We start from the raw sequence: 14,157 nt of genomic DNA, 5'->3' as shown, positions 1-14,157 counted from the left end.
TATTGTTTTGAGTCTAAATGCTGACGCAACCAAGACCTTTTTCAGAACGATAACAATGTAGAATGAAAACCGTAAATGGCAATTATTGTTACTAAATAGTGAGTGGGCTCAAGATAGAGACTGTGTTCATTACAGGGCCGACAGAGTCATGTAGTATGTAGCCGTCCTTTTTAATAAAATTATAATTTCTCTGGGTTAGAATTGTGGACATAAATTGTTTCTTATTTTCTTCAAAATTCCAATGAAGAAATAGTAGGAGATTCACTCTCTTGCTATAAATCATCAAACTCCCGACGACTGCAAGCAGTCTGTTGGCTAAACAACACGTTCTAATGTGGAGGGAGGATCTCACATCAGGCAAGGCAGAGAAACAGATCAGTTGGTGCCTCGGTGAGCCGCCTACCTGGAAAATCAAGAGCGTCACTCCGTTAGACGAACAGAAGCACGAGCTCTCTGTGCTTTTCTACCGAGCGGAGAAAATGTTTTCTTCAAGCGTCTTTTCTCGAGCTCTTCTGATCTCACAGATCTCCGTGATGTGGTCGTATCTCTCGTGTCTCGATCACACCTACATAATTAAAATCGTAAAGACCGTGTGTCTGTACATTGGTTATTTTCCCGAAAGTTTCATTCACTTATCCGTTTGTTTCTTTGTTTGAGTTCTTATAACTTGAAAACTACTGGATGTATTTCTACCGAAGTCCATATTTAGAATCGACCTGTCCTTGTGCCCTTGAAGAGGTTTTAGGGCCAATATTGTTTCTAAATGTCTGAGTTGACTGGGGATTTATGCGAAATCGAAACCGTCATTTTGCACTCCGGCACAATATGCACAATCAAACTTAATGGAAATCAATTTCTAAAACTCTTTTCTCAAGTGCATCATTTCGATACGAGGATTAATAAGGGAGATATCATTAACGGACGGTTTTTCAGTCTAAGTTGGAGCGGAATTTTTTTTTCAGCTTTATTGTCGACTCGTCTGCTCGTGCGTTTGTTGAGTTCTTATAACTGGGAAACTACTCTGTATATTTCTACCACACTTTATGTCTGTTCTTCGATAGGGTCAATATTATTTCTAAATCCCGGATTGGTCTGGGCGTTTATGCGAAGTCTGAACAGTGATTTTACCCTGCCACAAAATATACACGACCAATCTTTTGGAAAACTACCAGCCTGCATTTTAGTCCTTCCGATAGAACAGATAATGAGGGAGCCACAGCGTAGTCTGTCTCCGCGTTACTGCCACGTTGATTCCACACGCCGTATACCAGTTCCCGTGCTAACCACTATGTTCTTCTGTCTACCGAAATGCATTATTTTATAAAGCCCTGAAGGCCTGCAGTTTACGACGTGTCATGTGGTCAGCACGACGAATCCTCTCGGCTCTGCAGACCGCGACCTGCATAAGCCCTGTTCCCTCGTGAAGGAACTAATTAGAACAGTTCGCCGGAGCACGAGGGTACTCCTCATCAATCAAAAATCAACACTACCGGTTTGTATTTCCCTATCTGTTGTTTACCTAGAGTTTTCTTAAATAATTTCAAAGAAACTGGAAATTTAATGAAGAATCCCCTTGGTAAATTATCCCAAACCCTAACTCCCCTTCTTATAAACTAATGTTTGCCCCAATTTGTCCTCTTGAATTCCCACTTTATCTTCATACATTTCCTACTTTTAAAAACACCACTCAAACTTATTCCTCTACTGATGCCATTTAGCGCCATCTCTCCAGTAATAATAAAATTAATCGTATGGCCTCAGCTACCGTGTGCAGACATTTCAATGTGACGCCATCTGGCTGTCTGCTCGTCAATTTCGACGTTCCGTTTTACTCTAGGCCCCCACTAGATGGCAGACCGAGTAAACCGAAACTCTCTTGGGCGTCTATGGCTGAGATTTAATGAATTTTGTCGGGTAAACACCAAATGTGTCACCAGAGATCTTTTACATGGCGATATCGTACGACATGGAGTGTCGAATGGCCTTTTTTCCGCTCTTCAAAAATCCGACTACCTCTGTCGGGTTTGAACCCGCTATCTTGGGATCCGGAGGCCGACACTCTACCACTGATCCAGTGACGGCTCGGAACATACCACTTAGTCGAGCAGTTCGCCTCCTTTCTGCTAAGTCTTACCAGCCTAAACTTTCCAACATAATCGTAACGCTATTCTTTTGTCGGAAATTACCCAAAAAAAGTCGAGCTGCTTTTCTTTGGATTTTTCCAGTTCTCGAATCAAGCAATCCTGGTGAACGGTTCCATACACTAGTTGGGGTCATATCATATACTTACTGCGGATACTCTCCTTTACATCCTTACTACAACGCTTTATTAACGATCCCGTCTATGTGAGATCTTACTTTTCGTATTAGTGAAACTCACATCCCCGTTTTCCATCACACCATTTCCTGCTGTCCATCGCGCAACGTTGTTGAGATCTTTTTGCAGTTGCTCACAATCTTGTAACTCATTTTTCACTCTGCATAGAATAACATAATCTCTGATTCCAGTTCCTTACTCATGTCTTATATCTATAAGAAAATATAAAGGTCTAATAATACAAGCTGAGTAATTCCTCTCTTAATGACTACAGGATGAGATAATTACTCATCTACTCTAATTGAGCTTTATTTTATAGAAATGTAGCCACCCAATCTTTTTCTCTAGTCCAATTGCACTCATTTTGCCAGTAGTTTCCTAGGACCTTACATAGCTCATTCGCCATACAACGTCCTGATATCTGCTGGAATACTCCAAGTTTACTTCGTGTCTTCTACTTTAAATAAAGTTATTTGTGCTCGTAAATGTGCGTACATGAGCAAGGCCTTTCTCTTGAACGAAAGGACTTCCCGCAATTACGGGTTGCCACATAGAAATATAGCTTGTATGTATCCTTTTTGCCTGCTGCCATTTCTTGACGGATGCATCCATCTCTTGGCACAGGCCAGAGTAAAGTGTAGCTTCCACCCAAGTCCCAGTCTCATCCATGGCTGTGACAATATGGAAGTTCCTGGGGTATGGGTAGTGCTGAGTAATGACATTCGGAGCATGAGTAGTGCATCTGAGTGTTATGAAAGGTGCTGCTCACAGCACAATAGTACTTTCTGACCCAGTGAGGAAAGCAATGGCAAACTACCTCACTTCTCATGTTGCCTAGTACGCCTCATTTTGGTGCTGCCATTGGTTTTTGGGGTTTCCTTATAACCTTTGGTGGTGCTATTTGAGGATGCAACCAGCCTCTGGGCTGATGACCTAACAGACAGTGTTGAGGAGTGTATATGAACCGTATTATTTTCCTTTCAACACCTACTTTTCTTGACTGCTAACCTCTTTCTTATAGGCGTCAGAATGTCAGACTATAATGACTGTAGGTTTAGCAACGTAAAGACCGTAATTAACGTTTCTGCACACTTCTCATCAATAGACCTTCACCTTCCTGAAGTTTCAGTGGGGAATTGATTTGCTGTAAGACACGAATGACAAGTTAGCACGCAAGGTGTTGACTACCAAATACCTTCTTTTCTCGCCGTCCATCAATGTGGAGTACTCTTCTATCGTAGCTCACAACACAGTGACAGCTGGGTACCCCTGCCTGTCGTAAGAGGCGACTAAAAGGGGCCCAGGGGTTATCAACTTGGGAGCGTGGGTTGGTGAACACGAAGCCCTTAGCTGAGTCCTGGCATTGTTTCCACTTACTTGTGCCAGGCTCCTCACTTTCATCTATCCTGTCCGACCTCCCTTGGTCAACTCTTGTTCTTTTCCGACCCCGACGGTATTAGAGCATTTGCGCCTAGAGACTCTTTCATTTTCACGCCCTTCGTAGCCCTTGTCTTGCTTTAGCCGATACCTTTAATTTTCGAAGGATTTTTCTCTCTCATTAGTGTTATATAGAGGACGGTTGCTAATGACTGACATTGAGAGTGTTGCTCGAGGGAAAACCCGTTCCACCCAGCGGTATGAGGCCGGCTCGTTTAAATCAATATAAAACCAAATATTCAAAGTATCTTGGAGTCAAGAACATGGAAACATGATAACTAAACTAACAGCGCAACATGTCTACTTCCTAATTCCTCTAACTACACAAAAGTTTGTGTTGCGGGTTGACACACTTCACCACTCAGTGTCCTTACTCCCAAGTCTTCTCAGCTCGTTTGTCTGGAATCGTCTTCTTCGTCGCGAATGGGTCACGTAGGACGACGCGGAACAGCATTTGTTGTCTCTTTCTTTCAGTCCAGTATTCCTTCATACGTACTTTCCGTAGCCGAGAGCGTACTTGTCGGTTAGTCTTTCTCTCATCACCCCCCAAACGCCACGTGATTTCATCTCGGTGCAGAGCTCTTTCTCTGTCTCTTTGTATCAATTTGATCTAGAGCTTTTATTCTGTTGGGGTTCGTTCTTTCATAGTGCCTCGTCAACTGTATTCTTCATTGTGTCTGTAGTTTTGGACATTCTTTTATATATTTCTGCATTTGGTTTTTGAAAATGTACTCCATCTTTGATTCTTTGTAAGATCTGTTTATTTTTACACTTGCAACTTACCTGCGTTAAGGGCTGTCTGCCTTCACTTCAGACAAGTTGGAACTGTATCGGACATGTATGTCTGCCCCTCAGTCGCAGGGCCGGGGGTGAGACGAGGTGAATTTATATGGCATCTTTTTACGGACGAATGCCCTTTCTATCGCCAACCTCAATTGTGGAGCTAATTAATGACAGTGAATGTAAGGAGACGCAAAGAATCGCCTGTGCCCTATGAATAAGAACTGCCCTGACATTTGCCTTGAAGTGAAAATGGGAAACCACAGAAAACTATTCTCAGCACAGCTGACGGTGGGGTTCCAACCCCAAGTTAGTCCTCTTGAATTCCAAATTTATCTTCGTATTATGATCTTTCCTGCCTTTAAAGACCCGATCAGGTTATTTCACGCCATCTCTGCACTAATAGCCGCTTAGTCTCAAGTCTTCCCATCCCAACATTTTCTTTAGCCACTCGTTTGTCGGAAATCGTCCAGAACAAATCGTACTGATTTTCTTTGTATATTTTCCAATCCTCAAATGAAATCCCCCATACAGCAGAACCATACTGTAACTGAGGTTTTGCCATTTACTTAACTTTTTACCCGTAAATACTGCCATAACCAAATGAACAGATCTGTAACCTTAATCCCGTTCATGCGATTACTTCATAAGAGTCACCCAAGTACCGTCACCCCATCAACACGGTAAATAAAAGCGAGAGGACTTATCCTCTTTGTCAAACTTACGACCTCACTTCTCACCCCGTACAGCATATCATCATCCGCAAAAGCGTTATATGTGATTCCAGTTCTTTACAGTAACCTCGCACAATTGATAACCTCTAGCCATGTACCAATCTGGAGAGAGCTTTCCAAGTCCAAGTCAAATCCCTTTCCCTTCGCTTCAAACTTCGACACCATGTATGCCTCAGAATGCTTGAACGTGGTCAAAAAGGAACAAATCAGGAATCTGAAACTGAAAGAATGAAGGATCCTGAGAAAAATCGTGGATCGCATTAAGAGGGGCGTGAATACAGAATCAACCATAACAAAGAGTTTTATACCAACATTTAGAGAGCATAAAATTAGCCATAAGAAAGAGAAGACTTATTTTATACGGTCATATAGTCAACTGGACAACAAGAGACTGACCTCAACAATCTTCGTGCACTATTTTTATAGGAAGGGGATAAATACTAAGTGGGCAGAACTGGTTCGAAAAGACCTAGAATTTTTAAAAATTGATCCCAAGGATGTATTCAACAAGGACACGTTTAGAATGCTGATCAGAAAATCCGACCTTCTCCAGATCGCGTCCTGGAAAGGAAACCAACCCACAGTGCACAGACGAATGAATACTGGGCTAAGAAGAAAGCTCACCAGAGTTAGGAACCACGTGGTCCACGGGGCCTCAACTAAACAAGAAGATAAGAAAACACAGAGGTCCAGTAACACTACCTTGCGGAATCCCCAACTTAACCATTTCTGGATTTAAAAAATAAATTCACATACTTTAATTCTCCGAGTTCTCTGAGTACCAACCACTTAGTCACTGTTTTGTCCAGTCCAGTAGCCCTCATTTTTGTCAATAATCCACCATGATCTACTCTGTCAAAGTCCTTGGATAGGTTAACAGCGATACAGTCCACTTGACGTCTGAATATCTTGCTGCAATCCTACAAGTTGGGCCTAACAGGAATAATATTTCATAAATATGAAATGCCTTCTATGAAATCAGGTAGTAATTTCACAATGTGTCTAATATAATAAGAAAGAATGGCTACATGCAACACATGTCAAGCTAACTGGCCTGTAATTACCTGCTTTATGCTTATCACCCCTGCCTTTCTACAAAGGAGCTCCTGCGGCAGTCATTTGATATAGATCCTTCCTTTAGGTAAAGTACTATATCCCAATCCATAGTTTTCAGTATATTCCCAGAAACCTTATCGATTTCAGCTGCTCTTCTAGTTTTCAACCTTTGTATAAGTGTAAGAGAAGGACAAAGGTGTCCCCAATATTGCCATGCAAAATAATCTATCTATCTATCTATCTATCTATCTATCTATCTATCTATCTATCTATCTATATTTGTATATCTATTTGTTATCATAGTTAAATTTCAGTACATTGCTAGTATTAGTCATCTCCTCTACGTGGCCATTATCCTTATAGCCAACTATCTTTACATAATTTCCGCCTTAAAGTACCTACACATCCCCTTCCATTTTTCATTAAAACTCATGTAAGTGCCAATATTGCCATCATGACTTGTTCGTTATATATAGTTTTTAAGTAAGTTTCTTCAAATTTTCCTCACTTCTACATCTTTTCCTAACTCGATTTCTTTCCAACCATCACGTCCTCTTTAATCTACTTATTTCTCTGTTATAACACCATTCCTTACCACCTTTAAAGGTGCATAGGACTACTTGTTTTCACCTTCCTCAATAATTGTCTTAAACGCACACCATAGGCTGTTTATATTTTTATTTACCATTTCCATCGAACACAATTACTTTTTTTAAACTCCCTCGTACCTATCTTATCAACCATATGGTTCTGCCCAATATTGCTACTTTTACAACTTTCCTTTCTATCACAGTTATTTTTGACTAAAGGAAAACAACTTCGCGATAATTTGTACCATCTATCACTTCGGTTACTCTAGAGAGCTCGTCTACTTTTATTAGCACTACTTCTCCATCACTTTCTGATTGAGCTGTCCTCCCCAGATTAACTTATTCACCATTTGTTTGTGATGCCCAACTCTGTTTTTATCTCATCTACAGTGAGATCACATAGAACTGGAAACCTGTTTCTGTCTTTAAGGATTGTTACGGGCCTTTGTTTCGGGGTATTAAAATATTCCGGACTGGCGTATACAAATGTATTCCTCTGGTGAAGAAAGTACCCTCCATAGAGCCGCCTTGCCGATCGAGATTTAGGAGGCCGAATGCAGACACAAACAATAAACTTGCCTTTCTCTAAGGCCGAGTGATGGAATGGCAAACGATTGGTTGGTGTTGGTAATAATCTATGTTGACATTTACCACGCTTTAACGAGTCATTGACAGCGCGTGAATGTGACCCTCATGTACTCCAAGTACAGCCTGTGTATGTGATAATTGTATCCTTGGAGTGCTCACTTACAGTATGCATTCATAAGAAGTGGAACTCGTTTCTATCAAAAGCACTGAACTCGTTACTTCGCACATTAAGGGACTCATCAAGGCTTCTCCTTCGCTTTCATAATAATAATAATAATAATAATAATAATAATAATAATAATAATAATAATAATAATAATAATAATAATAATAATAATAATAATAATACACAGATTGCTATACTCGAAGAGCAAGCAGTAAAAATAGGACTTAAAATATCTCATGTGTAAAGAACTAAACATCAAAACGGCTTCACTTGAACTTACCATCGATACGGATAAAATTGCAAGAATAAAGGAATTTATGTAGTAAGGTGAGTGGACCACTGAAAATGGCAATAAGTAGCTTCAAGAATTCAGGAAATGGAAATTACTTTTCAACACACAAACAAGAAATGCTCGTCCTGGAACAGTAAAATTAGTCACTACTTAACAGTGTTCAAGCCTGGAGCTCTACGCTTCAGAAATGCTCAATTTACATCACACAAACTTAAAGGAACAATTGCAGATTAAAGAAAAGAAAATTGTGAGAAAAATCTTAGGGCCAAGAATTAAGAATGGAATACATTACCCCAAAGCCAGATCGGAAATATATTTAAAAATATCTCAATTAACTGATACAGTGAGACTATGACGAAGTCAATATTGAAGCCATTTGGAAAGAACGAATAACATCAGACTTACTTATCAAATACACAATTAAACGTACGAGATCAAAATGGTATGAGCAAGTAGAGAATCTGCAGGATAGAAATGTAGCGAGGAAATTTATTCACACAAGGGGATTTGAGGAAGACGAGAAGAAACCAACACAATGCACCTGGTCGGAGGAACAGAAATCAAACAATCGATGGAAATGAAGAACTATTGGGCAAGCAGGAAAGGATGGTGATTCCGCGTGGTCCTAAATGATACATATGCGCGGAAGTAGCAGTAGAATAATAATAATAATAATAATGATAATAATAATAAGAAGAAGACCGGGCGAGTTGGCCGTGCGTGTAGAGGCGCGCGGCTGTGAGCTTGCATCCGGGAGATAGTAGGTTCGAATCCCACTATCGGCAGCCCTGAAGATGGTTTTCCGTGGTTTGCCATTTTCACCCCAGGCAAATGCTGGGGCTGTACCATAATTAAGGCCACGGCCGCTTCCTTCCAAATCCTAGGCCTTTCCTATCCCATCGTCGCCATAAGACCTATCTGTGTCGGTGCGACGTAAAGCCCATAGCAAAAAAAAAATAATAATAAGAAGAAGTAATAGTAGTAGTAGAAGAAGAAGAAGACATGTTGGGAGTACTTGGGTGAAAAAGAGTAATAACGAAATGTATAGCCAAACTGAAATATTATCAGATGTCATCAGGAAGACAAGTTCTTTTATTGTCTCTTGGTGCGAATCAATCCGCAATGGCTGACTAATTTTTTCTCGACCATTTTGTCAAAAATCGCAAAACACAAACAAGTTCGTTCATCGAAGTGGAAAAGAATTTAAGAGAAATGACTATTACGAAAGTAGATATTGTTGACAAGCTCACACTGCGCAATAGGATAAAAAGTTCGGGGTTTTCAGGAAAACAACAGAAAGTGTGCAACTCTCTGGACGGATAAAATGAGAAAAGAGCTCTGTGAGAGGATGAAGAGAGACAGAAAATCAAGAAAGGATATAAAAACGTGAGGAAGTTTTTGTTCGTTGTAGACAGATGTTCAAAATCGTCCAATGAAGGTATACTACTACTACTACTGATAATAATAATAGGGGCTGCTTGGCCGAGGCGGTAAAGTCGTGCTCGGTTCGCCCGGAAGGGGTGCGAATCCCCGTCAGGAAGTCGTAAAATTTAAGAAACGAGATTTCCACTTCCGGGGGGTGCATATGGCCCTGAGGTTCACTCAGCCTACACCAAAAATGAGTACCAGGTTAATTCCTGGGGGCAACCACTGTACCCCATCGCGTGGCGCGGTTAACAATGGCGGAAGCCTTTACCTTGCACTCCTCGAAGCGCCTTCACGGCCTGTGCGGAGGTGACTTTGTCTTTGTAATAATAATAATAACATAGTTTGGGTAATATGTGGACAGGTGCCACCTTATCCTGTGCTGAACTTTTCCCTCACAAACGAACTGAACAAGTCCTGGGTGTTGTAAGATGTGTCTTTCTCTTCTTCTCGTCTCACATTTCAAATCCTCTTTCTGAGCTAGTTATCGACCACGCTGCAGTCTAAAGGTTTCGCGCTCTATCAAGAAACACTTTCGGCCTAAAGTCGCTCGTTTCTTTACTCGACTTCTATTTGATTCAAATCCTGGCCAAATTATTTACATAATTCTTTCTGTAGTGTGTTCCTTGGTTCAGTCCCCTCAATCACTTTTTGTTTTTTTGAAAAATGTCCACACCGAATGTCGTTATATGGGCTTAAGTGAAACTCTGCATTGACTCTCATTAGCGCTCGCAATGGTAGGAAAAGGCAAGCTGCTAATGTAATCGACAGGATAACGATAATTAAGGAAACGATTGTAATTTTCAAGAATAATTAAAGAATATATTCTCATACTTTATTATTTACCTAAAATTCCTGGCTCATGTCCCTAGGAGATTTTCAACATTTAGTTGCTTGCCTGAAGAGCTACAACAGTGGATTGTATTTATTTATTTAGCCTATAGCTGCGATAGAAATCCCAACAGCAAGTTCGTTCAAGTATTTTGGTACAGTTAATCTTTCGCTATAAGGTAGCATAATTTGATTTTCGATGTGAATAAGTTCGTTATCATCGGATTTTCTGAAATGTCCCCCGTTATCACCATCTAGTGTACAACCGCTCGCCACTGCCCGTCAAAGTTCCTCTATGTCCTCCACTTGACATTTCTCATGCTGACCTCCACCGATTCGTCGGCCTCTCCCCTTTCACTTCTCTGTCAAAGTAATTGTGTGCTTTGTTTCCAGAGCCTGTTCGCTGATGTTCAAGACCCGACGGTGACACCAATGGCTCATGCAGTCAGGTTGTACGGTTCGGCGCTTACCGTTGTACGTCAGGCTCGCTGTCAGGGACGCCCCGGCGCCTGCTCGATGCTCAGCGTCATCTCCCCTGACCAGTGGCGCAACCTGCTATCGGTCGCGATGACCCCAGACAACAGCAGTGATCCAGCCTCCAAGAGAATCAGGTTTAGGATGGAGATACCATCCAAAGCAGAGATTTTCCTCAAGATGTCCGTAGCGGAGAAAATTACTCAGGTAGCTTATCTTTTGTCCAGAGTTGGTCAAGTAAAGTGATCTGTACTTTTTAATTTAAGCGAATAGTACGTACTAAAATTTTGATAATATTAAACATTTTTCCTTTGTTAGTATATCGTTCACATTAATAAAATTAGTGCACGGTTAAAGCTGAATTTATTCTATGCCTTATTTAAAATGCTATTGTAATATCCGAAAGGCGGCTGTTCACGATGCAAGGGTTCACAGTTTCACCGTTAATTTTACTTTTGTGAACATTTTTGTGCATTCTTTTTTAATTTGTTGATAGATCTGGAGATTAAAATATACTGCTCTGTCAACTGCATGGCTCAATGTATAATATTTTTCATTTAATGTTTAAACAGTGAACTGATTTTTCACAATCTTCACAACAGTTTTTTTTAAATCTGAAAAAGTTTTCAACATAAGGGAGTGATTTTGCCTCGTATTGTAGGTAGAATATGCTCAAAATGTGACAGGTTTTAGTAGATAGTTTCCGTGTTAACCGGAAAACGGTTCTTGAATCTGTAATTTGCGGGAAATGTTTGTTCACATACACTGACATGTTAAGTATTTGTCTTGTCTTTTAAATCATAACTCAAAAACTATTGCAGGTATCAAAACATATTCCTGAATTTTGAGTACAAAACTTATATTAAGCCTTTTGAAGGTGTTAATCTGCCTTCTTCTTATCCCTCCTAGATGCTTCTATGTTTTAAATTATTTTAAAACAAACTGAACATTTTGCAGAATTTTCTTTTCCATCACATTTTTATGAAAATTGAAAGTAGATGGAAAGCGACAATAGTAATTTTATTTATGTCAGTCAATTAATATTAGTATAGTATAAAGTTCCAACACAAAATACTGCAATTCAATATCGAACACCTCCCCGGAATAAGGATGTTTGAAAAGTGAGATTTTAGAGGAAATATTGTGTACCATCACGCTTCCATGCTGTGGCGTATGGCTTTTAGTGCCGGGAGTGTCTGAGGACATGTTCGGCTCGCCCGTAAGTGACCTGCGCGTCGTGATGAGGATGAATGATGATGAAGACGACACATACACCCAGCCCCCGTGTCAACGAAATTCACCAACTATGGTTACAATTCCCGACCCTGCCGGGAATAGAACCCGGGACCCCTATGGCCAAAGGCCAGCACGCTAACCATTTAGCCATGGAGCCGGACTATGCTGTGGTGTCATCACATTTCCAAGCTGGTCTATCGCGCAGAATTGTACTTAGCGCGCGCCATTTGAATCAACGCTAATTAGATTACCCTTCCAAATTAATTTATAACTTGATCAAAGGTTGATCGATAAAAAATTCAAAATTCCTGATAGAAGTTATGCATCTCCCTTTGGCTTGTGTTCACAGGTTGGCCGTCTTGACGCAGGGAAGTTAGATTTGACTTCAGAAGAAATCTCTTTGCTAGCATCAGTTACGGCAGATGTCAACAGCAGTGAAGTAGTCTGCTGGAATGGCGTTGTTACAGCTCGTGCGCCCGCTACCAAGACAGTGTCAGAACAGAACAACAACAACAACAACAACAACGCCAATGACGACGTTGTTTTGGATACCGTATCCACCTCAGATGAAGATCTCGAGTTTTACGAGATGATCGCTTACTTGAGCGGTATCTCTGCTGGCATCTTCTTGCTCTTCATTGTAGGGCTCTTCATAGTTATACGTAGTTTTATTCCCAAGAAACCAAGATGCTCTCCGCCTAGTTCTGTCTCCTCCGTTCGCACGCGTGATTAGTCATTTATGACACATTCATCATGAAAGGTTTCCGCCTCTAAGTTGCCGAAAATAATTTTCATGAATACTTCAATCTTTGCAGTTAAGCTCCTATTGTTAAAATCATATATGGGTAGTGCTTTAGCAGGAGGTACTCGATCTTTTAAAGTGAAATACAAGTGGAAAAGGTACCGTACCTGAAGCGGCCCATATCACTTTTCGTTGATCCACTAACAATACAGCTCATTGCACAGAAAGTTTGACAAAGGATATGCAACTCTGTAGTAAGATACCACGTTGTGGATCGCTAGTTTTGCTCTCGTACAAATATTGTTAACGGCAGGAAATTAATTCTCCGCATTGCAGCCACATTTATTTTCTTCGTCAAACATATTGAATTTCCGGGACGAAGCACTTCATAATCGGTTTAGGGCCGATGACGTCCCCTTTAAACAAGCAGCAGCAGAGAGTCTTTATTAAGCACTCCTCATTTCATTCACTTTCGTGCACAGATCACAATTTGATTCTTGACTATTTTCGGTTTCTCTTAGATCGGTATTGACAATTAACAATTAACAACAATCAATTGTATTGATAGGCGGACCCGTATTAACCCTGTTTTCTCACAGGTTCGTTTAGTGCAAGATAACAACAATGTTGTTGCCTTCATTCCGGTACTTCTTGCCGCATTTTAATAGATATTCATCATATGTATGGAAATTATTTGTAAGAATCATCCTTTGAACTTACATAGATTGAGAAACTGTTTACACAACTAGAGTATTCTTGAGTTAAGTGAAGACCACGCGTTGTGCTTCTTCATGCCTGTGTTGCCTTAGTTCTGCTAGCTTCAACTATCCCATTAATGCACCGCCTTCTTTGCGGCGTTCTGTAAGTTACCTGTTCAGGATTGGCCTTTTCTGTATGCAGAGTCCTTACGACATTTCAACTGAATTGCTAAGACGTCGGATACACCAGCACATCGAGCATTGAAGTCTAGAAACCCTATAGAAATGTAATAAACATACACATTCTGTGAAGCTAGAGACTCTGTTGTCGGCTAATGCTGCGAGAAAAGTAAATAACGGAGAAATTCGACATGGAATAGATGTTCAACCATCACGAACGATATTGGAGGTTCAAAATGATATTAGACTGAACACCAACTCAGAAGAGGATGGTCCAGAAGAACTCAGGGAGGTGGCATCAGTAAATCTTCATGAATGGGAGCAATTATCGAGAATGCGGCGAGAAAAATCAGCAAACCTAAATGTTGGGATGCAACAAATGAGAATAATACTGAAGAGTTGAGGATGTTGCACGCTGTACTCCCAGTCAGATTCACTTGATGTTGACGAGGAAAACAGAAACTTTATTTCAAAGTCTTAAGTTGTGGAAAAGTTTCATGAGAAACGCAACATGGAACACTTCTCCCCTGCATTTCTATTAGGTTTTATTTCAAAATAAGATGCGTTTAAGCTATGATGTTATCGCTGCGTAATACGTCCTATGAATAAAG

General features: G+C 40.5%; 1 protein-coding gene across 1 annotated transcript in view; it reads left to right on the top strand.

The window, feature by feature from the left end:
• Nucleotides 1–13,678, top strand: part of LOC136882227 (uncharacterized) — a 104,435-nt gene extending 90,757 nt beyond the window's left edge. The window contains exons 7-8 of the mRNA XM_067154784.2: nucleotides 10,610–10,897; nucleotides 12,276–13,678. Coding sequence (XP_067010885.2) covers nucleotides 10,610–10,897; nucleotides 12,276–12,659 — 672 coding nt within the window. The 3' untranslated portion in view covers nucleotides 12,660–13,678. The remainder of the gene's footprint in view (nucleotides 1–10,609; nucleotides 10,898–12,275) is intronic.
• Nucleotides 13,679–14,157: the final 479 nt, after the last annotated feature.

This window comes from Anabrus simplex, chromosome 10, assembly GCF_040414725.1.
Source record: "Anabrus simplex isolate iqAnaSimp1 chromosome 10, ASM4041472v1, whole genome shotgun sequence".
Lineage (NCBI taxonomy): Eukaryota > Metazoa > Arthropoda > Insecta > Orthoptera > Tettigoniidae > Anabrus > Anabrus simplex.
The sequence above is the reverse complement of the archived record's forward strand: the minus strand, read 5'-3'. Positions and strand labels throughout refer to the sequence as shown.